This window comes from Sparus aurata, chromosome 1 (assembly GCF_900880675.1).
Source record: "Sparus aurata chromosome 1, fSpaAur1.1, whole genome shotgun sequence".
In the NCBI taxonomy this organism is placed as follows: domain Eukaryota; kingdom Metazoa; phylum Chordata; class Actinopteri; order Spariformes; family Sparidae; genus Sparus; species Sparus aurata.
Genome location: NC_044187.1, coordinates 6,859,542 through 6,885,717, shown reverse-complemented (window position 1 = coordinate 6,885,717; position 26,176 = coordinate 6,859,542). Strand labels below are relative to the sequence as shown.

Here is a 26,176-nt window from a genome sequence, read left to right as displayed (position 1 = left end):
ATTGCATCACTATTCTCAGCAAACAAGCAACCTGCGGGCCGCCGGCAGCACGGTGTCATCTCTCTGCACATGGCCTCTGCCTCCTATTCCTACACTCACATTTGATTGTGTGCATGTCATCGTGAGATTCGTATTCTGGTTCTGAACTTGATCTTTGCAGCACGATGAGATCTGCCTGCAAATGCGAGCTAGTTTTTTTTTTTTTTTTTTTTCCCAATGCCATGTCGGTGAGCAGGTTGTCATTTGTGATCTTCTTTACGCTTTCAGTGGTTTGTTGTTGGGTTTTTTTTTTTTTTACTTGAGGTAGAAAATATATCTATATATAAAAATAATTCATCTGAGGCAAGCAGGATGAGTGGGAGTTCATTTTACTTTCAGCCGTGGCCTTGGTTTGTGGACAAAACTGAGTAAACACGGAGACAGATGGAGGGGTGGAGGAACGAAGGGAGCAAGTGAGAAAAGGAGGGAGGGGGAACAGGAGGTTTGGATAAGGAGGGAGAGTGGGGAGGGTCAGGATGGTTCATTGTGTGCAGACTTCACTGGCACACAAGGACACCATCACCTTCAGAACAACACACACACAAATAAACACAGGAGGCCACGTATGAAATGAAAGAAAACTGCAATAAATCCAGCAACTTCAGCTGCCGCGACACCTGAATGTAACTCAGGTGTTCCTCTCTGTGGAGTTTAACACATTGACAATTTCTATCATCGTGTTAGAAAAACGAACAAAATACAAATCTAAATTTGATCGCATCAATGTAAACAGACGTGTGTGTACATTTCTTAGAAGTATGAACATTTCAGGTTTATTTTGTCAACAAAACATCTGAAAAGCGTTTTAAGTGCTGCGTCGTCTTAAGTGCTTCACAAAAACATTCAGCCGTAAAAATGCATGAAGTCATTTTCTTCATGTAACAGTCTGTTTGTTCATAGTTCATCGTCAAAGTGTCCATCTGATCACTTGATATCAGGTTCAGGAGGCGAACTGTTCAGTCTCTGTCTGATTCTCCAGTTCTGGTGTCGCAGTTTATTCCATCAAATGAAATCCATCAGCTTTTCTCTGCATTCAGACGATACCCAAGATAAAAGCAGTTCATCCAGGAGGATAACCAGCCTCGTCCCGTGTGTGTTTGGAAGTCGTCGTCTTCCATGAAGAGCTCAAGGACACCAGCTGGTGAAAGGGTACAGTATGCAGTGGACGGTCTTGAACCTGCAAACGACAGAAGTGATGAATAAATAAACAAGTTTGGGATACGGTATTCTCCGTGCTTCATACGGTGTTTGCATATCAGTAAATAGAGGCCAGAGGCACAAATTCTGCCCTCCAACAAACATATTTGGCCTCCTGACAAAAGCTTTTCCCCCTTTACACCTTTGACTTTTCACAAACTTATTGTTTATAACAGCACAATAATATCTTAAAGAAGACATACTCCCTATACTCCCTGTACTTTAGCTACTGTCTCTTTAAGGCCCCTCCTGTCTGCTGTGATTGGTCAGTTTACAAACGCCTGAGCCAGCTCTGCTGACAGCGACAGAGCAGCTGTGCTTAATCAATTCTTCAGTGCCAAACTAGCTGCCAGGCAGTAATTATGCAAATGTGTGACTCTGTGATGTAGTGTGATGTCACAAAGTCACAGAATTAAGGGCGGGAAAACTGACGAGGCGTTCCAGGAGCAGAGGAGATTCTGTTGGTGCAGACTTTGACCTTTTTTATGATCTTTTACGTGCACAGGAACATTTATTTAACACCTAATCACACTGTGTTTGACGCTGCTAAGCTGCAACAGTCATGTTGCATGTTGTTATTTCTAGAAGTCATTGGCAACCAACCTATTCAATCATCATTCAGATATGAGAATGTGTCGGGCAGAAATTACACGTTGAGACCTTTTTACTGAGGTAACAACATCAACGTCAACCATATACGAAGCAGGAGTCACATCTCCATATATCTTGAGTCTTATGCAATAAAGGTCGTAGATTAGTGCACATCTACGGCATAGAGTCCGCAGCGACCCTCACTAGTGAGAGGAAACCAGGTGACTAAGATCCTCAGTAGCCTTGACAACACAAATACCAGCTAAATTCCATTAAAGCATCAGTGAAGAATCAGTGAAGTCCATGTATTATGTAGTATGCACAGAGGGGGGTCTGTCGGCTGGCAGTGTGTGTTACAGGGGACATTAAGTTATCTGTGACTTTGTTTTGTCCTCCACCAGCAGCCAGTAGAGACGATCACAGCGCTGATACAGATGAAAGAAAGGAACAGGGAAAGCTTACGCAGCTAAAAATAGTCGGGCGGTGGGCATCTAATGAAGATGACATACAGTACATCACAGATCTGGTGTTCAAGCTTCTTTATGACTTTTTACCTGCGGCAAGGAGATGAAGTTTATGCTCTGTTTTGTTTGTCTAGAAACACTTGCGCAAAGTTTTTCTAAATCAGAATTGATGAGGAAAAAAGGTCACAGGCCCGAGAGCGAATGATTCGTATTTTTGCACGGATGCTAAAAAGTTTCGGACAGATTTGAATAATATTCGGCTCTTTTGGCCTCGAGTGCTACATCTGCTTTTAACACATCAACTGTTTGTGCTGCTCTTCTTCTTCTTGCCAATGTTGTTGCTAAGTTTTGGATTTATGAACATGGTGAGAGGCTTTTTTTTTATTTTGTGAAAAACATCTGGCACAGCTCCCGTTACTGTGCTTTCATGTGTGACACTTCAAAACATTCTCTTTCTAGCATTTCTATTATTCTTAGTTTCACCTTGACACTCACTGTCCTTTTTGTGATGCTGGGTGCTTAATTATACAGATAGAAGGCGGTGAAGCGAAGGTGAAGTGTTACTGAATTCTGAAATGATGCTCAATATCTATAGAGCGCTGCATTAACTGCTAATATAACATATAAAGAAGAAAAAGCCCTAGTGAGTTGCAGGCTGCACCCCTCCAACTTCTCAGTGAGGTAACTAACGCCCTTTACCTTTATTAAAAGAGGAGTTCACCCAAAAATGTAATCTCAGTCATTCTATTTTCTCCCCCATGCTGATTGAAAGTCAGGTGAAGCGGTCCACAGAATATTTCTGGAGTTTTACAGTCTTCAGAAACAACTGAAGACGTTGGCGACTGAGCTGGGACAACCCAAAAAATAATAAAAATTGGGGAAAAAACCAGGTTACACAGGACGAGCTGGAGCCATTTCATGTTTTCATTTTTGTTCATTCAAGTTGTTTTTAACATTTCAAAACAAGTCCCCAGTGTTGCTGCGAAGCTCCATAAATGTTTAATGGACTGCAAAACTAACTAAAATATTGCCAATGAAAAAAACAATGGTGGGGACGGCAGGCACCAGTAACACCGACTGCTGCTGCAGGCCTAATGGGAGGGAAACCTTTGTTCAGAGTTTCAGCAGAAACTCTCATTAACCCCATTTTTTTGTGCCATGAAACGCCACTTATCTAACATCTTGTCCCTGACGAATGCTGCACTGTGAAACTGTGTCGGCGACTCGGCCGCACTGCGCTGACTCAAAGCTCTGACCGCGTCCCGGACTGTCCGCACATCTCAGTTTTTATCTTATCATTTATTATTGATTGTGCTCTCATGTGACAAGATTTATATTCTGTCCACTGTGACGCTCTCTGCACATCTCATGCCGCTTCATTCTCGACCTGATTTCTTTGGAAAAACGTACCCAAAAAAAAAACAAACGCAAATGAGATGGGATTAAAAAAAAAAGTTTCTGTTAAGAAACCCGACGGGTGAACATTTGACCCGCTCCTCCAACGCTGCAGCCGTGTTGAACGTAACTCCGCGCGACACCGCTGGACGGCAACAAATGGAAAGAGCTCACTGAGGAGCACTTGTGGTGATATGTTCCTACAGCTGGAGATGGCGAGGACTGGGAGAGACAAACACATCTGTTGTTCCGTGGTGTTACATCAAATTGCTTTTATCTCTGACTGAACCGAGAACAAGATGAACCGGAGCCGCAGGGGTGTCACGTCTTCAGCTCGGATCAGCAGAGCCGCAGAAGTGAGCGCTGGGGATTTCTAAAAGCAAAGCAGCCCGTGGTAAACAAGCAGGATGAACTATTCATGCAATGCCACGGTGAATCAGTCTTAAATATTTAGTAATAACACGCAATTGTGCTTAAAAAGAAACGTCTGATGACAGGTTTTAAGTGTTTTTTTCCCACTTTTTTACATTCAGGATTTGGAGATATGCAGCATCTAATTTTAGTCCGTCTGAATGGACCATCTGCTCCACAAGTTACAGTCAGTCCGTCCATTTTGGTGAATCTGGAGCTGACCGGTCGCTAAAATTAAACCAGTTGAAGTCTCTCGCTTGTCAGCTGTGTCGCCTTGGTGCCCCAACGCAATCTGACGCCATCCGCCGTATTTCAAGTGTTTACCACAGGATCGTCACAACAGAAGATGAAAAAGACTCGCCGCCATGATAACTGAGAGTTGGACAATCTCGTCTGTGAGCATTGGAAACCGTCTTGCAGTGATTTGGCATCCGATGAGCCTTAAATCACATCGATCTGGGACTTCCTTGATCGTGTTTTATTGTCTCGCGAAAACACAAAAGATGATTCAAAGCGTTGGCATGAAACATTTAAATACGGGCGCCTAAGTCAAGGCTTCAAAACCCGCAAACCAAAGAGGGACTTCACTATGTTTTATTGCTTATGATTTAAAAGAAAGAATGGCTATTTATTATTTCAGAAGTTTGACTTTCAGAGACGAGGAGGGAAAGTTTCTCATTTATTCTTAAAGCTTTCCAACAGAAGGGTTCAAGTCCTTTTTCCTCACAACAACAGGAAGATGCATGAATTCTACATGAACTCCAGGTAGTTTAACAACCCACAGGGAGGTAAACATGTTATCGCAGCCACATATCTGTGCAAACAACCAAAACAACAGTTATCAAAGACGCTCCCCAGAATAATGTGGCTTATATCTCCACATTCATGAGATGGTGGACAAACCTGGAGGGGTCGTCCTCCTTCGAGAAGCTTCCTTTCACCTCGATGCTGTTCATCTTGTTCTCAAACATCCCATAACTCAGAGTCACCTGCAGTGGAGAACACACACACATAAGAAGAAGAAGCGTATCTGTGTGGACGTCAGTGTGTGTGTGTTCTGTGTGTCACTACCTGGTTGGGAATGCTTCTCTGGCTGACGAGCAGCAGGTTCTCTAAGTGTGAGTGGAACAGCGGGCAGTGGACCATGGAGACGCCCAGCCGCTTCTCCACGATGAAGCCCACGGTGCAGTCGTCAGGCAGACGGATCCTCGCCGACGTCTGCTCGAACCGAGAGCCGCTGGAAAAACCCAACGCACATACAGAAAACACTCAACAAAATACAAATGCATGACGACGGGGTTTCTTCATAGATCACAGAGTGCGATTATGAGGGGAGAACTTCCCGTCTTTCATCCCAAACTGACGATATCTGTGATTGTGCATGTTTTGGCCCAGTTACAACTCGACACAACTGCACACACTTTACTGCCGACCTTTTCCAAAGAAACGCCGGACATTTTTAGATTGATTCCCTCACCCTGCGCCGAGCCCCGTGCAGCTATTAGTCTCAGTTCTTTCGGGGCAGTAGTATAAATACAAACTTGCAGAGACCTGAAACCTACTTTAGATTGGTGATTCATCACTTTGAACATTTAGTCAGCTTTATTTTTCTCTTTGGTCAAAGTTATGCTGCTGGTTAATGCAGTCGGACTGTTTTTAAATGTTGGTGCGTTCAGGAAAACGGCAAACAGTTGTTATTGCGTGACATCCAGTGATGAGCACATGCTCGTGGCCCAGTTGTTGAAAAACGCGCGCTAAAGTGCCTTCTTGGGAGCCAAAAAAGCATGCTAAAGTGCCCTCTTGGTTGGCAAAACACACTAAACTGCCTCCTTGGCTGGTTAAAACATGATAAACTGCCCTCTTGGGAGCCAAAACACGTGCTAAAGTGCCCTCTTGGGAGCCAAAACGAATGCTAAAGTGCCCTCTTGGGAGCCAAAATGCGTGCTAAAGTGCCCTCTTGGGAGCCAAAACACGCGCTAAAGTGCCCTTCTTTTCGCCCCTGCCCTTCAAAAAGTCTGTGCACGCCACTGGTGACGTCTATACTTATTTTATCATTCTTTACATTTGTTTTCAGTCGCTCAAATCTCTTTCTAACAAGCACCTGAACACTAAAAAAGACATTTATGAAGTCTTTGCGACGTTAACAAGCAACTATTAACCTAATAGCAGCCTACAATCAAGTTTTGGACCCCTTCAAGTTCCCGTGAGTAAACGTCTCCCCGTGAAGACGACGTACATACATGTGCAGGGAGTATCAGTGTACAGGTACCTGGCCCAGGGCGCCATCTTCTCCGCCAGCCGCCGACTCAGACAGAATCCAGCTCCTCCTGTAGCGAACCAGAACCGCACTTCCCTCTGAGAGACACACACACACGTAGATATTAACACACACCGATCGTGAAAAACAGAAACATTGTGTCGCCATCTTCAAAAAACACAAAGAAATATTAAGTAGATCTGATAAACTGCCGTGCGTTTCCCTCCGACACAATAACAGTAACAGATAAGAAACACAGAGCAGAGCGAGCGCCTCCGTCAATGACCCTGAATAATAAAGTGAACGACTTTTCTTTCCCTCTCTGGTTTCCTTCCCTCAGACTCGTATCGATCGTCCATCTTTAACAAAAAGCCGCCTGATATGAATTGTGTGTCGTTTTATCTGCAAAACTCTGGGGCCGTTTCTCAGGCAGCAGCCTTTGTTTTCCTTTTTATTCCCCGCAGTATAAAGTGTGCAGGTGATATTTTACTGGAGGAAATTCATCTCGCTGCTGATTTGTTTGTGTCTTGAGTCACAGAAGTGAGATTAGGAGGCTGTAATTACAGAAGTGGAGTACACCATGTGTTTTCTGTTTCCTTTCAGTATCTCTTATTTATTTTGTTTGCTTCTTCTCAGACAGATTTTCTCTCCCTTCTCTTTTCTCCTGTGCCATCCTCTCCTTCATCCACCTCTCTGTCCTTTGCAGCCGTCTTTGAGGTAATAAAACCAGACATTTTTAATTAGGCATCAGAGCTTCTTGCGGGGCATCAAAATCATATATTTTTCACCAGACATCTAAACTTTATGTGGTTGTTTTTTACTTTAATAAAAAAAAACTGATATTTTTGAATGAGGCGTTGCACATCAGCCCTTCTAGAACAACGAAACCGGGTACCTTCAAGCTGAATATGGACGTTTTTGCAGCCGTCTTTGGAGCAACATAACTCGATATTTTTAAGAAGATGTTAGGATATTTTGCAGCTGTTTTTTAGTCTGAAAAATCTCATACAGTTATTGATACATTGGGGCTTTGTGTTCAGGGCAACAAACCCAGTTATTTTTAACAATAAGTCAGGACACAAAATCAGATATTGTTAACAAAACATCAGTCAGTTCTGAGTCCCTCTAGGGCAACGAAACTGGGTAACTTCAATCTGAATTTGGAGGTCTTTGCAGCCGTCTTTTGAGCAACAAAACTCAATATTTTTAAGAAGCTGTCAGGACATTTTGCAGCAGTTTTCAGTAAAAATCTCATACAGTTATTGATACATTGGGGCTTTTTGGCCTCATCTTCAGGGCAACAAACCCAGTTATTTTTAACAATAAGTCTGGAAACAAAATCAGATATTGTTAACAAAACGTCAGTCAGTTCTGAGTCCAAAAAACATGATATTTTGAACGAGATGTTGGACATTTTTGCAGCCCTTCAAGGGCAACAAAACCGGGTACCTTCAAGCTGAATTTGGAAGTTTTTGCGGCTGTCTTTGGAGCAACAAAACTCAATATTTTCAAGAAGCTGTCAGGACATTTCGCAGCTTTTTTTTTTGTAAAAATCTCATACAGTTATTGATACTGTAAGAGCAGATTTATGTTAATTGTGTGTCATGGTCTGACTGTGATTGGCAGGTCAGCCTATATAGTGTAGGAACCTTTGGGGGCTTGTCAGGTGTTTCCAACCGGAACAGGAAAAACTGTTTTTGACCGCTATGCTGCGCTGTGCAGTATGTGCCTTTCCCTTCAGAACAAAATCATTGCAAGAAATCTGTCATTGCATTATTAATGTAGACTCACTGTCAGGGGGGCCACAGGGGGGTCCAGACTCAGAGTTACGGGGGCACTGGCCCCTGTTGGCCCCCCCCCCTAGAACCGCCCCTGCCATGCGGATGTGTGTGTGTGTAGGATTGTGTGATTTAAAGCATGAGATGTAAAATAAATGGACTTGTTTGCATCCTAACAGAAAGGCAGTACTCTCATTCATCTGTCAGGGTAAAGTAAACGCGCGTCAATTAGGTTTCCTGTTGAAAGGCCTCAGTGGCTTAAAGCTTTGGCTTAGCTTCTACAGATACATTGGGGCTTTTTTGCCGCCATCTTCAGGGCAACAGACCCAGTTATTTTTAGCGATCAGTCTGGACATAAAATCACATATTTTTAATGAGATGTTGAGACTTTTTGCTCGAGTTTTTGCAGCTTTCATTGTTACAACACAACCAGATATTTTAAGCCAAAAAAATTATATTTTTCTTACCCAGCGAGAGGGTTTCAACATATCTGAATGATATGAAAAGTTTATCTTAATGACAAAAACAAATGGGATATATCCATAAATGTACAATGTCTATGTTTATAAAAGCCTCTCGAGGTCCCGAATATAAAAATACATGAAAGAAAAACATGAAATAAGAAAGTACAAACGTTTTTTTTAAATGTCAACATTTATTCTGATGATTCAGATGTTTCTTTCCTTCCCATTCACTCTCCACCTTATGTTCTTTCTTTTCTTTATTTCCCACCAGATGTTTTGCGTCTCTCTGTCTTCCTTCCCCTTCATCTTCCTCCTTTTGATTTTTTTGTTTCCCGTCCTGTTCATTCCCTCCATTTCCTTCCTTTCTGTGTCAAAGGCAAACCCCTTTCTTTAATTTCATTCCTCCGATCTCTAACATGTACTTCCTACAGCTCTTTCTTTTCGTAAATCCATCTTTCTTCAAGTATTTACCTTTCCTTTCCATTACTTTTCCTGTCTCTTCGCTCCCTTTCCTCCTCGTCTCAGCCGCACAATAGTGGCAGGAAATCGAAAAAAATGCAAAGGAAAAAAAGGAGGAGACGAGGAGACAGAGGGGCCTGACATTCGTGTTTGTTTTCTCCATCACCCATCCAATCTTCAGCGGAGGATGAAGATGATGAAAGATAGCGAGAGAGGCGAAAAGTGAAAGAGAGCGATGGGAAGAGGAGGAAAGGAGGAAGGAGAGCTAGGAAGCTTAAAAAGATAAATAAAGATCTATTTTTCAGCGTAAATGGGTGCAATCAGAGCGGAGAATGTGACACGAGGGGAGAGGGGGGAGACGGAGGGAGTCATTTCGAGTGAAATGAGCGAGAGAGATTGAAAAATGAACAGGGAGAGAGGAGAGAGAGCAAGCGAGGGGGGAGTGGAGGGGTGACGAGCCATTCATGGAGGCTCGCTGGAATCAGGAGGTACTTTAACTCAATTCTACTGTACAGCACGTGACACACACACTACACACACACACACACACACACTACACAAACACACACCTGTGAATAGCTGCGTCTGTATTCTGAAAACAAACTATCGACCTCCTGCAGTTTGACACCCTCCTTCCCCCGGGGAGTCTTCCTCAGTGTGTGTGTGTGTGTGTGTGTGTGTGTTTCACCCCCAATCAATATATCCCAACAAGATACTAATCACTCATTGATCCACAAGGGTTCAAAAAATGCTCCCAGTGTGAACAAAAGAGCGATGCGTCTCCGGTTACTTCCCTCTGACCGCCTCTCCTCCCCTCACGTCTCCTTCAGCCGCGACCGGAGCCAAAATGTAGATTGTAAGAGCACATTTGGATTAGATTCTGATCGGCAGCGGTTCACCTGGCCCGGCTGCGTATTTGGCGCAAACCCAGTTAAAAGGAAACCTGAGCTTCTTTGTTTTACAGTTTATTAGTGTCCTCGGAGGAGAATCAGAGGGAAGGAAACACGAGAGGGAAGGATCAGTTATGATAAGATGCTGTACAGAGACAGGACGGATTCACCTGTTCAAGAGTTTAAAATGTCATTTAATTCATTGCAAAAGTTCAATCATTAAACTCTAGGAACTCCTGAGGTGCTGACGTGGCCACCGTGATTCGCAAGATGAACCAAAACAGCTGTTCAACCAACAATCATAGTTCATATCTGAGGAGAACCTGGGTTGATTTTTCCAGCTCCAGCCCAGTCTCGTGCCAAAGCGTCCACTAGAGGGCAGCGTACGAGTGTCTGGACTTTACCTTGCACACAGGTATGAGGGTGCTGTACCTGCAGAGGAGGGGCGGTGATGACGGACCAGGATCAGGATCCTATTTGAAGCCTTTGGTGATTGTTTTCAAGAAGCACTTATCTTAAGGCCGATCTTTTTCTAAACCTGAACAAGGAGTTTTGGTGCCTTTATTTTGAAAGGGTAAACAGATGTTTCATGCTGTGTTTATTACTGCTGACTTCACCAAGGAACTCTAACTTTGAATAGATAACAATGGATTTTCTTGTACCAAGTTTTTGATGTTGAAGAAAAGGGCAGACAGCTGACGTGAAACGACATTTTTGAAGCATATTTTGATCTTAGAGCTGAAGTCTGAGATGATTTCTTTGAAAAACGCCACAATTTTTTTTAATAACTACCATTAGTGGCTGTTATTAAATGTGATGGATGATTATACTTGATATTTAAAAACCAGTGTGATCGCTTTAAATCATTACATCCGAGCGGTATCTCATGTTGGTTTTTATCTTTGAGAGAAAACATGGAGACGAGTTAAATCGTCCACAGGGAAGGATGTCTGTTTGGTTTCATTTCCACAGAGCAGCAGCAGCATCAGGAAAGGAAATACAAAGAGAGAAGAGAAGAAAGGAAACAAGGACTGACGGATACAAAGGAACAAATAATCAGAGGACAGAGGAAAGTATCGATGGGATTCGTGAGGATCAGTGAGCGAATAACATTGCAGCTCTGTAAATAAATAAAGTCTGTGGAGTTACAATAAAGAAGGTAGAGGATCACCGAGGGGGGTCATTCTGCCTTGAGGAGTTATCGGCCCACATAAATTAGATTCTGTCTGGGTGTCGGGGAATCGTCCGTGTGTTGTGGTGCAAATCCAGCCAAGAAAAAACAGCTTCTTTAATTATTGAAGATTAAACTGGACACAGCCGAACTGCCAAAGCCTTATCTTTTATCTTAAGTCCACATAGTTTTCTAACCAAATTGCAGCACCGATCATAAAACATGTGGCGATATTTTGTCAAATCTGGAGTCGTGTTCCGCCTCTCTGCCATCTTCCGCCTCTTTAACAACGATCCAAACTTTCACTTTTCCCACCTTTTCCACATCTAATGAATTCTAGTTTCAGTGTGCATCAGCATTCGTTCCTTTTAGATGAGACTAAACACACAATGCTTATCATCACAGATGGACGTGTATCTGATGGTTCGTTTGATGTCATGATGTGAACCGGGATGTGATCTTTCGGCCAAGTTTCGCGCCAAAGAGTGTCGTAGACCGTCCGATCCACGAGAGGTCAGGGTGTGAGGGTTTAGTACCAGCAGAGGGCGATAATGATCAAAACAACAGATGAACGCAACCCAAAAAGCCAGAGAGTTCATGTCAGAGGGACGTTGGGGATGGTCGGGCGGAAACTGTGATGTTTTCCTAAACTTAACCAAGTCGTTTTAATGCCTTTTATCTTGAAAACTTAACCAGATGTCGTGTGTTTGTTATTGGTAACCTGACCACGATAAAGGCACCGAAATCCAAAAGCTCTTTTGTGAGTTCAATTCAATATACGCGGTGGTACGGTACCGTTGCATTGCCCTCCAGAAGCTCGTGAGCAGTGATGGGCCTGTCCAGACTCGGTTTGCCCACGTAGATGTCGCCTTCCTGGGGAAAAGCCGAGAGCAGGGAGAGGAGGGCGTCCGGGTTCACGTAGTTGTCGTCGTCCACGTGACAAAACCACCTGATGAGAACAGAAAAAACATCTGCAGTCAAAACACAAGGCTGGTGTTTTATTTAACGGTCTGGGTTCCTCTCCATTCCCTCTGTTCATGTCTGCTGCCGGGCACATCACAGATCTGAACACTAATTTTCCCCTTTATTGGTTTCATTCTTGCACAGAATGAGTCCAAAGTGAAAACTCCCAAAGACCTGAAAATTGCCTGAGCTGCACCGGATGATGCGGCACGTCACCATTAGCAATTTTCTGTTTTTAAAAAGTGAAAAGTTTGTGGTTCACGTCGCGCCTGAGGAGAGTGTTTTTGTGTCAGTGCATCCATTTTGTTTCACTGAATTACCTTCTGCTCACAGGGAGGAACTGAAGCCTCCCACAGGAAATAATCTGTGATCAAATGTTCCGCAGCTCGGAGCAGAGTCACGATTTTAATTGATTACCAGCTATGAGAGTGTGAATGATAATGTTTTCTTCTGTGTGAAGCATCACGTCTAAGAGTGGTCCTGCAGACGTCTGCCGTGGCCGTTTGTGGACAGAATTTCTCACGATTTCAACTCTCAATCGAACAAAAACAACTGAAATTAGTTTTAATCAAAGACAGTCTGATCAGCGATTCTCCATCTTCTCTTCACCTGCGCCGACTTGTTCGTGTCTGGCGGTCTGACAGTCGGCCTGCAGCTGCACCTCTTCACTCTGATCCTGTCTGCACCAAGACGATCAATCAACCAGCACCGGAGGAAACTCCAACAGTGTCGGAGGTTTTGGAGTTTATTTTTCTTTTTTAGAGATCCTTTATTCATTCGTTTGGGAAGATGGTTCACTCAGGACCGATTTGAGAACCCGAACTTTGTAACGAAGTGGATTTTTTTGTAGGTTTTTTATTGTAGAGATCTTTTTTAACCCAAAATCGAAATGTTATTATTTATTTATATCTTGTTATAAGCTCATGTATTTCTTAATTTATTCTCAATCAAAAAATCTCCTCTCCTCATCGCTTTGAAGCAGTGAAATACTGACAGCCAGAGCTAAAAACCTAGTAAAGTCAAAGTCGAGTCTCAACAAGAGACAAGCATATTGAGAATATTCACTCTCATTTAAGCTTTGCTTTGATTTCCACCAATTCGGGGAAATATGTGGGAGAAATATTTGTTGTGCTGCTAGATGGGCAGGTAGCACCTGTGGATTCATCCACCTGCATCTGGAAACAAAGCAGGTAGAAGCAGTGACACTGAATCACAGTCGTACAGCTTCTGTAGCACTGAAGGAAACCCTTACCTGCAAAAAGCCACCAGGATAAAGTCAAAGAGTTGTAAAAATAAAATACGGCTCTCTTTGAAAATGTAAATGGAGGTGAACGATGGCCATCAAACCCCAAATCAAATGGATTTACGAGAATCGTGACACTCGTGGTCACAATCGTGCAAGATGCAGTCTCTCGAAACGTTAAAGCTGCGAGGCTGAGATAAAAATAAAAGCCGAGTTTTAGGATCCTCTCGTCGCCTTTATGACTGGACATGATGTCGAAGCCCTCGTTCCAAAACCGAACAGACTCTTACTGCTACATTAGAGTCCAAACAGCAAAGCTGCTGGTACCAAACTGAAGTGCTGGCTCGTTTTCCTCCGCTGCCATCCTTAACGGCAGCCCAACAAACAACAAGAGGCTTCCTTCCAAACCAAACAGCCTCACTTCCCTCTTCAATCCGGAAAACACACACAAGAGCCCTGGAGGACAACAGAATCCCTCCTCTCCGCCATCTCGGTGACGTGACAGCAGTTGAATCACACAAAACACAAGCTGTCGAGCCTCATTGTGTTTTCCACGATTTCAAAAATGTGAACGAATGGCAACAACGGAGGGTCCAGGACGCTGTGTGGACGCCTCAGGCGAGGTCGTGAGTTGAAACCGAGTCAAAGAAAACCAAAGAACAGCGATGATTGTTGAATACATGATGTGGACCTCCTCAAAAATAATCCTTCTACTGCCATGTTATAAGAAGTAAATCATTTATAATTTATTTGGTTCTTGTCAGCTTTTTCGGCCACTTGAGGACGGCAGAGAAAAATGATCACATGCACAAAGATACCTGGTAAATACCAACGTCATCACGAGATGTGAGAAGTGCTGCTGGAACTGAGCAGAAGGAGGGGAACCATCATTTTTCTTCTTCTTTGGTAGTTTAATGGCAGATCACAGCAGTTTAACGATGCCTCACAGCCCTCAACTGTTCTGCCTTGTTTGGGGAGGTGTTAGCAAGATGTTATATAGTACTGAAATGTAACTGCATGCCGTTTACCTGTGTGTTTGATGCTCTGGTTAGGTGTAGTACAAAATGAAAGCAAAGACTTTAAAGGTCACCCCGACTGTGGTAATATTCACTTCATGTATATTCTCATGTTATGCAACCCTAGAAGATTATTTATGTCTTTGATTTCTCCCCCCACATCAGCTGGATTTCCCCCCGGCGATCATTAAAGTTTGCAATCTTAATCCGATCTCTAAATCCACAGCAGGCAGGCAGATAGACGGACATTAATCTGTCTCACCTCTTGTCTGAGGCCATGAAGCCGTCGTACTCGGCAGACATCTTGCAGGACAGAGCCTGCTGGCTGTGATCTGACTGGCAGCCAGTTACCACCAAGTTATGACCTGGAGAAAGAGAAAGAAAGAGGATAATTTGATTTTTTTCAGATTTAAAGGCGTATCCACATGATTATATACACACCAGATCATTCAGTTTATTTGCAAGTGAAGGAAAAGACAGAATCTGGACAGGATGTTGGGGAGAGATGGGTATTAACAACCATCCTGAGTGATCCGATCACAAGTAGGCAGCGCTAAGTTCAGGTGAAGCAATTTAAGATCCAATCACTCCGACCACATTCAGAGGTGGTCTGGCCGTCACACAAGCCGACGTCCATCACATAAAACAACAAATCCGTCAATCAAATGTATTTTTTATCTCCACAAATTTTTATAGTGTAAAATATTGTTTAATGTTGTGTCGGGCTGCGACTGACATTTTCATTTCATTGTCAATTAACCTGTTGATCGTTTTCTCGATTAATCCATTAGTTGTTTGGTCTATAAAATGTCAGAAAAATGGTGAGAAATGTCGATCAGGGTTTCCAAAAGCGCAGAATTACTCCCTTAAATGTCTTGTTTTGTCCACAACCGAAAGATATTCAGTTTACTGTCACAGAGGAGGAAAGAAACCAGGAAATATTCACATTTAAGAGGCTTAAATCAGAGAATTTTAACTTTTAATGACTTATTTAAAAGAATAAAGTTGACAACTGATCTACATTGGCATCAGGGGACTAGAACTGACCTGAGAAAAAACTAATTTGGTTGCTTGTTTACCTGCTGAACGAAGCTCCTCGTCCTCCGCGTCTGTGAAAACGAACGTCTGGACAAAAAGAAAGAAAAGACAAATTGAGAGAAGTAGATTCAAACACTCCAGCTTTGATAGTTTATGCTCTCCCCTGCATGCCTGTCGCACAACGTCCTGAACACCTTCATTAAGGAGAGAGAACACAAACACCAGTCATACACGCCGGATCAATATCGTTTTCGAACGGAGCAAAAATATCGATGTGGCCGGAAAAAAACAAGGTTTCCCACTGAGAAGGCTAAAGAAATGAGTCATTGCACACAGTTTTGTTTGGCACATATACGAGTCAAATAAGTTTGGAACCACACACCCACAAACATCTTGGTGTTACAGTCATTGAACAAGATAGATAGATAGATAGATAGATAGATAGATAGATAGATAGATAGATACGACACTGACCTCTAGTGGTGTACAATTGGTAAAACAACTGTTGAATAGCAGTTTTAATCTGATTTTAACTTTAAAACGTTGATATGATCCAAACTATATTATGTTTTAATGGCTCCAGTGATTAAAACCCACCCAGAACATCACTGGTACCCTCCTACAGAGCATCAGTGATGTCGGTGGGGTGAGATGTCTGCAAAGAGGATACTCATGTCTGGAAGTATAGATACTAGAAGTATACTAAAAGACAACAGCCACAGTCTGTTCACACCGCTGCCATCTGGCAAAAGATACAGAAGTATCTGCTGTCGTACCACCAGACAGCAGCTTCACTCCTGAGACTGGGAGTTTCTTTTCTGTGAGTGTAGCTCAATGTCTGACATGTTGCTGTTGGGTAGATATCAAAGTAGCGAGCGAAGCAACACAATACATCAACTTAGCACAGCAGAAACTTCAGAAAAGTTGGACCACCATGTTTTTACTGTAGATCTTTAAACTTTACCACTATAGCTAAACAACAACAACAACAGAAGTTAACACATTTCACATATCTCTTATACAAGTCATCTGCCAGTCATCCAGCCGGAAGTGACTCATGTTGTTGTTTGCACGACATCAGAGGGACTCAGTTTATATTGAGACCTGAAAGCAGGCAGAATTATGTCAGGCTGCCGGTCTGAATGCTCACCAGTCAGTCTTAATTTTCCCCCTAGAGGTTTCATATATAGTGGAAGGTGAAGTCAATAGGAAAACCAATCCATGTCCTTTATTCTATAGCCACTACATTGTGCAATAAACATTTTACTTTTCAAAATTCTTCATTAACTCCTCAAGTGAGAATGAAACAACCACATGTTTGACTGCACTGAAAGAAATATATCATATTATTTAGCTTTTTGTGTCCTCATATGCAAACTCATGTCGTCCTGTTTCCTTTTAAATCCACCAACATCTCAGAAACTCTACCAGTAGGCGTCCTGCACCAGTTTCATCGGGCAGACACTTCACTCAAAGTCTGTATGGTCTGTGAGTCACCGGGACTGGAGGGAGATTTGTACCGAGGGGGGGGATTGAAGAGGTAACCCTCGCGTCACACTCCATCTCCGCGGCTCCCTCAGGCTTAACTGTGCGGCGTGTTCGACTTTCTTTGCCCGGCAGCCACTAAATAACCTCAGAGTGGGACAAATCACCCGTTAGATGAGATAAACACAAACCATAACTCATGTTTTATTCAACCCCCTGAAAATGTGTTAATGTGTCTCGCTGCCTGTTGGCGCGAATACAAGAATACTAAAAGGTTTTAAAGCGAGTCAGATGAGCTTTGAGTACAACATATGGGTCCATATCATTTGATGGATACGCTGAGGAGAGTAACGGGAAAGAGAATAATGGAGCAAAGAAGAAGAAGAAGAAGAAAGAGATTTTACGTCTGACCTCTGCTGCCTTGGGTTGTAAAGATCCAAACATGTATGAACAAGTATGTTCTTTCTTTTGTTATTTTTGGTCTTCACGCACAACTACTGACCCTTTTTCAGAACCAATATGAAGAGGTTCTAAGTGCTGTATTTTAGGCAACTGGACTTCAGTTTCTTGGAGACGTTTCACCTCTCATCCAAGAGGCTTCTTCAGCTCTAACTGAGGCCATGTCCACAGTCCAGACGTACCAAAACAATCTTTTTTCCCCTGTCTTCCTTGACATCGTTTCAAGAATATTTGCGTCCAAACGGATCTATAGAAAACGACTCAACACGCTGTAGTTCATAGTCCAGGCCTATGGGTGGCGCTTGAAATTCACCAAAAATGGAGAAGAAGCGATGGAGCATGTGCATAATCCTTGCGCGCTGTATACAAACAGACAGCAGAAGAAGAAACCGAAACACAACAAGAAGAAGACGGAAATGGCTAGTCGCTTGTCCATAATCCTTTGTTGCTCAGCGTAGTGGCAGAGGAGCATAATATTTTGTCCTAGTAACCCTAATAGGCTCAATATCTTCTGCGCCACAAACACGAGCATGTATTCCAACATTGTTGTTGTTGTTGTTATGAGACGGCACAGGGTTAGGAGGTGTAAAGGCTAGAGGTCGAGGGGTGGGACGACGGCGTCATTGATTAGCAAATGTATGCAGATTCGCCGTCCACACGAGAACGCAAGGGCAGCGTTTTCATATTTTTTTCTCCCTGAGAACCAGGTTTTAAAAAGTGCGTTTACAGGATCCATGTGGACGATCGGCCAAAACGATGCAAAACATGTGCGTTTACACACAAAAGCGTTTCCATGCGGATGGCCCCTTACTGGAGGGGAGTCGCAGGGCTTTAAACTGCGTCGGAGTGTCCTTACAGAGTCGTTAAGGACGCGCGTGAGCTCTGAGTTTAACTATGAGGACAACAACTCCCATGATTAAATATAACAGCATCACCAGTGTTGTTAAACTGATGATACATGATAAACATTATAAGTAATAAAAGGAGAACATCGGGTTGATTAGCGATGCTCGTTATCTTGAGAAATCAACCTTAATAAAATAATTAACTGGTGACCTCGAGATAATGGCGTTAAAAAAAGATAATGGTGAGCATGGCATTTGTTGGCATCCATACAAATGACAGCAGAGGCAAGAGATGTGGATTTAAACCAGGCAGGCGTGCGTGTGTGTGTGTGTGTCTGTGTGTCTGTGTGTGTGTCTGTGTGTGTGGAGATGTGTGTGTTTGCGTGTGTGTTGTAAAGAGATACAGATAGTAAAAGAGGAGATAGTCGGGTTAGAGTGTGAAGCCATCGGGGTGTGAAACTGAATTTCCCACCGTAGAGCGACACTGAATGTATGATGTGTGTGTGTGTGTGTGTGTGTGTGTGTGTGTGTGTGTGTGTGTGTGTGTGCGTGCAGACACAGCATGAATAAGAAGACACGCCGTGAGAGAGAGGCTTTCCAGACTTGCCTGACAGGCAGCTCCAGCTAATGACTGTAATCCCTGGATTACATGATCAGATTAGAGAAATATCATCCAGGGTTCTTTTAAGAAAGGAGGTGGCCTCTTCATTTTATATAGAAGATTTCAGTAGTTCTGATTTCATAAAGTTCTTGATGGTCAGGGAGATCAGAAAGAGGCCTGAGGACGGAGAAGAGGGATGTTGTTCTGCAGACATCCAGAGGAGGGCGACAGAGTTCCTGTTTCATCCAGATGTTGTATGTGTTTGTTCCTCTTTCCTTGTGAGGGTTTGGAGTTTTAAACCATGAGTGTAAGAACATTTTCTGGAAAGCACTCGAGTGCATCTGATCAATTTGTTAAACCAAAACAACCAGCATCAACACCATCTACTCGGGTAACCCCATGAGAAAGGGCCGGCATCACACTGAGTTTCCTTTCCTCTGGTCACAGCTCAAACTAAACTACCTGTTGTTGCTGTTACAGCGCCATTAGGTAAGATTTGTACTGCCTCATAGCACAAAGTAACTGCAGTACACCTGTAAGCGCTGTATCGGAGACAACTGGACTTGTTTCACCTCTCATCATCCAAGAGGCTTCTTCAGTTCTAACTAACTGGAGGGGAGTTGCAGGCTGTTAAACTCTGTGTGGGAGTGTCCTTACAGAGTCGTTAATAACTCGTGTGAGCGGGTTGTGAGGGCTAGGTGAGCCCAGGTGTAAATTCACACAGCCTGCAGCTACCTTCCAGTTAGTTAGAACTGAAGAAGCCTCTTGGATGATGAGAGGTGAAACATCTTCTAGACACTGAAACAAGTCCGGTTGCCTACGACGCAGAACGTTACCATGATGACTGAGAACACGTACGTCTCAATAAGGTTTTTGATCAATACTTGAGAGACTCCTTGGATACATGACTGTAATCTGGCATTGAAACCTGACATTTGGACCTTTTGCTTCAACAAGAGAATTTTAATTGGTCTTATGGGAACTGTGATTAGAGCAATTGAGCAAAGAGAGATAGAATTTTAATGTCTGATCTATTAATCCATGTAGATTTAGAAATTCCCTCGATGCTCTTCTGAGAGACCCAAAAACATGATGCGTCTGTCCAATGGTATCGCCTGCACGGATACATAATGTTGAGTTCATGAGTCATGAGTTTTAGCGGTGATGGGTGTCTGAACGCCCAGAGCTCATCCGGTATCATCAGCATTAACTGTTCAAGAGACCTTAACAAGTCGTTGTTAGGCGGCGGTTTCTCTCTGTTTCCGGCTCTGTTTTATCGACAGTAGCTGCTTCACTGGTGAGAAAGACGTTTCACCCTGTTACAGGGACGAAGTTTTGTGATATGTGTGTGTGTGTGTGGTTTCTGAGTGTGTGTGTGTGTGTGTGTGTGTGTGTGAATGCATATGTGTGTATGTGGGTGGGGCTAAGATGAGGTTCGCACCGTTTCTGCAATCTGCCTCTCCACTTCCTGTTCTATGACCAGCTTCCGTTTCAGTATTGTTAACAGAGTTGCTACACAGCGGCTGCTTCCCCTCAGCCCAGACAACCTGCCTGCACAGCTTCCTGTTTGATTATGTGTGTGCGCTGTCTTATATCGCCGGGCCATACTTGCGTCTTTGTGTGTAAACGTGTCCCTGCAGCTGATTCGCCAAAGTAAAGCTAGAGGAAGATGGTATCAGTTCCTCTTTCACACTTTAGAAAATAATAATAACTCCAAGCACATTAAAGGACAGAAAAGGAGAAGCTGCGAGATCAACACTTCCTGTCGAGATCGCTGCTCATCTGTTTCACTTGTGTTTAATAAAGGGGAATTAAGTCCTTTTCATGAGCACGACGTGGAATCAAATTAAAATAAAGTGTAGTCTGGGGCTGCAGCTAACAATGGTTTTCAATGTGGAGTAACTTCTCTGTTATGTTCTCCACTAATTGGTTAGTTGTTTGGTGTATAGAATGTCTAAAAACTGTCGAACAGACGTCCTCAAATGGAAAGAAACCAGAAAATACTTACATTTAATGGAACTATTTGTAAGATAACACCAGAATTTTAGTTTAAAACACTCAAAAAAGATTAGATTAGCAACAGGGTGTGAACAAGCAACAGTGTTGGCCTTCATTTAAAAGACGTTTGTCCAGTTGCAGATGCTCGACTCTCTCCTCTCCCCCTTCATGCTTCTCCTGTTCCCCCGCCTGCCGTGTCCGTCTCGTCCCCGGAGTCATAGTCCTGGTCGGAGCTGCTGTAAATCACCTCTGTACTTTATCACCAGTCGTCAAACTGGCAGCTGCTGGTCTAAGACACTGTGTTTAGTTGTACTTAGCGCCATTGACAACTGAGCTACTTGCTTCAACGCAGCTAGCCGCTACAGCCAAAAAGAGCAAAGAGTATAGTGAGCAGCAGTTAGCGGTTAAGCTATCCCTAATAGTTTTGGAGCTGTCTTTCTGTAAGCCATCATTTCTGGGCCGGCAAAACCAACCCAGAACCCTCCAGGTGTCATCATTAGCTCATCTTTGATTGGACCAGCCTGGTTGGACAAATCCAGCCTCTGTAGATTCGCTGCAATGCTGCACCCTCAGATAATGTTCCTGGTAAAAGGTGATGCGTCTTGTTTTGACAGGACACTTCACTCTGGAGTTGGCAAAGCCTCGCTTGGAAGACAGACCAAGACACAGCGACCCGGGAGACAGAAAAACACTATTTTCAATCTGATTAGACTGTTATTTGTCTATTTCTTTTCTTTGCCAGTGACTGATTTTGTATTTCATGCCAATAAAGCACCTTTGATTGGAACAATAAACTGTAAGAGAAGAAAAAAATGGGTCCCTGCTGCCTGAAATCCAACACTCAATACCAGAACTGTGGTGTGATCCAAACCGGGGCTGATATGTGATAAAAACCTTTAAAATTGGACTTGTGGCAGAATATCAGATTTGTTAGTCTCCGACTGAGCTTCAGAAGTTCTGTCATGTCCAATTTTTCACACTAAAAACCGACTATGATACCTGATCTCACCTTTACTGGAGTCTTTAATCCAATGAAACCCTTAAACTGTGATGATTGAAACAGATTTTGATTTTGAATATCCATCTATGTCGCTCCAAAACGCTCCACACAGAGCTCATTTTAATGTTTCTCTCTGTGTGTGTTCATCACATAATGGACCCTCAACAGAAAAACAGAAGTGAACCTTAATCAACCTCAATCATCAGACCTGGAGCCTCGAGGCAGGAAGGAAGTGCATGTTTTCATATCCTCATTAGATCTACAGCACATGCAGGCCTAATGATGAGTCACATATTTGAATTTTTTGCCTAATAAAATGACTTAAAGCGAGTTCAGGAGTTCCAATCTTTAATCTCTGAGACAGTTTGATGAAAACATGATCTGTTGCATGATATGTAACCGGACACCCTCTTAAAATAAGACTGAAACTGCAATAAAAGTTCCTTATTTGCCCTTTTCTCAGGACTTTTCTATAAGGACAAATAACTTTTTGGTTCACAGTAAGCAGACTATTAAGTCTCTGAGTTTGGGAAACTCTACTGCCTTACAGGTGCAGGTGTCTTTGGCTGAGAGCTGATCGTCTCACAGTGTAAGAACCACAACAAACAGGGAAACTCACATGCGCCTTGGTTCTGGAGATCCACGTCTCCAGAAGGAGCGCCAGGCGCGTCTTGTGGAACCTCCCGGTGGTCTTCACAGCGATAAAGATGTCCTCCAGCCTCAGTTTCGGCTTCGTGATGTCATGTGCACGGTCAGAAGCATGCTGACCGTCTTTCCCACTGCTGGTGCTGTTCCTCGCCGGGCTCTGCGCGTCTCTTACCGGGGATGGAGTCCCCTGGATGGAGCGGTGACGCGCTCCCGGTGACGGGTGTTGCTGAGCCACGCTGAGTCGGGGGAGGCTGCTGGTGCGTAATTGAAAATCCACGTAGAGAATGATGAAGAAAGTGAAAATTAAGACAGGCACCCTCCGACGTATCCATCTCTTATGCATGGTAGAATAAAAAAAAATGTCATTCAGACTCCATAAAGCGTTAAAACCAAGTCTCTGGTCGCTTCACGTTTAAACCCGCATGCTCGTCCGTGTTGGTGTCACTGCGTGGCGGTTCCTCCATCATCACCTCTCCGTCTTCCTCATTTATCAGCTCATACTTTGAACGACTGCCAGTTAATCAGTATCAATTAATAATCCGATCATGATCTTAAACACTTTTTTTTTTGGTTTTTAGAATTCCACCTCTTTAAAAACAGACTACAGCTTCACGACCAGACTGATTTCCTCCCATTTTCTGCGTAAAAGCCGCCGCCAGCGGAGTATATTTGACTTTGTCACAGCTCTGCCCACTCAACTGTCACCACTGTCAAAGCTCAGCGGAATGACACGAGGAGACTTCCTGCTATGGATTTCAAAATAAAACATTAAACGTGAGAAATATCGTATACTTCCGGTTATAATCAGCTTTAATTTGTTAGAATAAGAATAAACATGCAACAAATAATATGAGACAAAGATATTTAACAGGATGTCATACATTATGTTTTCCTGTGTATCACATTAAAACAGACTTTTTAAATGTAATATAAATAAAGATACTCAAGTTTAACTCTTTAACTGGCTCCTGCCTCACTATAAAGTTCAGTCTGGTGCACTGGAGGCTTCAAGTTTCCACCCATCACCCTTGTGTGGCTGAATATCGGACCGGGATTGGCTTCCAGACTATTTGTGATGTCACAAATCATGCTCATAGGCCCCGCCTCTTCTCAGATCTTCAATAAGCACCAAGCTGTGTGGCTCTTGTCTACATCGCACAGCTCTACACAGGTGCAGCAGCGGCAGGTGTTTACTGCCAGCTGACAAACCAACTTTTAAAGGTGCGTACCGCCACATACGGTGTGTAAATGCTGCACTTGTTAAGTCAACAGACTGCAATCATCACTTTCCACAAACACGGATTAGAAGTCCTTAAGCACACAAAACACTGGGAAGTTCAAACATCACGCTCGAGCAAACACGTCCCTTTGCGACCTCTTGTTGGGGGGCTCCCAACAAGAGGTCAAGATACAAAGAGACGGCAAAAGTTTGCAACAATACGACTCGATTACAAACGACACAGCAGACATCTCTTATCGCCGCCTGCTGAGCCTGGTGTCGTCTCTTCAGTCAGCCAGAAACAGCAAACCGCAGCAAAACACGCCACCTTCTTCCTTCCTCTTCAGCGCTCACAGTTACTCTCAGTGTTCTCAAAGGCTGACTCATAACATCAGTGGCAAAAAGCTTCATGTCAGCAAACACTAGGCAAAGCTTGTCTGTCAGGATCTTATGTACGGTGCACTGAAGACACTCAGCGAAGGTTTCAGAACAGTCTCGAGACTGATGTGAGAGTCATGAGTTTGTCTCGCTCACCAGAAACTAAATCGGCTGAATGTGTCGACAATTGGTGTTAATGACGGCTTACGTGACAGGAAGAAGACTGACGGAAGAAAGACGGGCAGCCAACGAAGTAGCCTGAGAGAGTCCAGTGAAAGCATAAGTGTAAAGCTGAAACCTCACATCTGTCACACTTCCAGTCAGATAGATAGAGATATCTTACGTGCAAATTTAGCATTTTTAGCTTCGGGGCGATGCCGAGGAAAAGCTCAGCAGGGTTCTGGAATGATGCGTAACTGAGCCGGCCAGCTCTGGAGGGAGAGAGCAGCTGCAGAACCAGACGATCTGGAGGAATAAACACCCGAAGCCACGTCGGATTCTGCTGTGATCCTGAAACGTTTACCCAGCTCAGAGATCAGAGAACTTTTTAGGTGATCTTCACTCCTGTTTATCAACCTGACTCCAGCAGCGATCCACATACGTGACCTCAATTATCGGTCACATTTGGGGTGATTTAAGTGCACAACTCAACATAAGTCAGTGTTTATTTATATTAGATCTGCAGAGGAACGTTATAGGAGCCGTGAGATGTCCGTGTCACGCAGCTGGTTGCCTCTTAAAGCGCTGCAGGTCTCTGTAAGTCGCTCTATAGTCCTGCAGTACTGTATCCGCTGTCTACTGTTCCCTGTGCTGCCGTCTCTGGAGACCGTCACCACAGAGAGAAAGAGCTTGATACAATTAATTCACCTCAGACCCTCATCGCCACCTTTGTTTATTTGTCCTTTCTCAGCGTTCTCACCTTACATCCATCCCTCCATCCCTCCCCTCCTTTCTCTACGTCTCTCTCTCTCTCTCTCTCTCTCTAGGTCTCCCACTGACCAGCTGCTTTTCCTCTCCTCCAACCTGGCCCGGGGAGGACCAGCCCACCCCACCCCGCCCCTCCAGGTCCCGCAGGTAAACCAGAGACGCCCGGGGCACACCCTGGGTAGGAAAGGCCCAGGATCGCCTTACGGCCTAGCTGAAAAGGGCTCTTTCTAAAAACACAGAGTACATCACAGACCCACTTTGAACAAAGGGAGCCAGGGGAGTCGAGGGACCGGACCCCCTTTCAGGGCTTTTGTCTGCCCGCCCTGCTCGGAGCTCGGAGTCAGACAGAGACTTGGACCGCGCTCAAGAACTGGGATTTGAGAAAGCGAAGAAGTCAGAAGATCAAGAGCTGCAGGAGGTTCCACTGCATTTTAACACAGTTTGATAAGCCAAACGAGGCATTAACTCTTAAAAACAGCTCGTAACCAGAACGTAAAATAAGTTTTTACGCTCCAGGAAAGTGAAAACAGTCAAAAAAATACATTATTTAAGACGTCTCGCTTTGATATAACCATTATTTCAGCATTTTTTTATGGTGATGTTTAAGTGTGTAGAAGGATACTGGAGATCCTTCTTGTAAATAAGTCCTCGTTTCACCTGCTGGAAATCATTTTGTAAAACGCATCGGTGCATTTAAGGAGACGTGGAGCACTAATCCTGAGTCCCACTGACAAAATGAACCTCACAGAGGAAACCATTTAACTCCACCGGCAGGTAAAGTGACCTGGTGTGTGTGCGTGTGTGTGTGTGTGTGTGTGTGTGTGTGATATGGCTAAAGCTTAAGTACCTGAAAATCCCCCCTCTTAACCTTCAATCTCCCGCTGAACTGCCGCTGAAATTCAATTCAGAGCCGGCGCAGAATGACAAGAGCGCGTCAGAGACGACAGCAGACAACGTTTAACTCACACACACACTGATGATGTAAAATCTCAGCTTCAGGAGACGAGCAGCAGCAGTTTTCTCACCACTATTACAGCATTTCGTCTGCTGATCACGGAGGTGGTGGTTTGATCCCCAACTGCTTCTGTCCACAAGTGTCGTGCGTTCCTCTTTTTGACATTTTAGGGCATTTATCAGATACTTTTGTCCAAAGCGACTCACAGTAATTCATACATGCATTCATGCCATGCAAGGTGCCGACCAGCACATCAGGAGCAGTTTTGTGGTTCAGTATCTCACC

The 26,176-nt window shown here is 43.7% G+C and overlaps 1 protein-coding gene across 1 annotated transcript; it reads right to left on the bottom strand.

Moving 5' to 3' along the window:
- Window positions 1-352: 352 nt before the first annotated feature.
- On the bottom strand, window positions 353-23,127 carry mfng (MFNG O-fucosylpeptide 3-beta-N-acetylglucosaminyltransferase). Its single transcript, XM_030436550.1, has 8 exons — window positions 22,384-23,127; window positions 15,418-15,463; window positions 14,601-14,703; window positions 11,912-12,065; window positions 6,367-6,452; window positions 5,169-5,334; window positions 5,001-5,086; window positions 353-1,216 (listed from the first exon to the last, which is right to left on the bottom strand). Exons 1-8 carry the CDS (start codon window positions 22,753-22,755, stop codon window positions 1,165-1,167), a joined length of 1,065 nt encoding a protein of 354 aa, XP_030292410.1. The 5' UTR covers window positions 22,756-23,127; the 3' UTR covers window positions 353-1,164.
- Window positions 23,128-26,176: the final 3,049 nt, after the last annotated feature.

Coding starts and splice junctions, on each gene's coding strand:
- mfng (XM_030436550.1), bottom strand. CDS start 22,755: ATGCATAAGAGATGGATACGTCGGAGGGTGCCTGTCTTAATTTTCACT. Junction 12,066..14,600: donor TTCATGGCCTCAGACAAGAG/GTGAGACAGATT, acceptor TGTTCTCATCAG/GTGGTTTTGTCACGTGGACG. Junction 1,217..5,000: donor AAGGAGGACGACCCCTCCAG/GTTTGTCCACCA, acceptor TGTCGTTTGCAG/GTTCAAGACCGTCCACTGCA.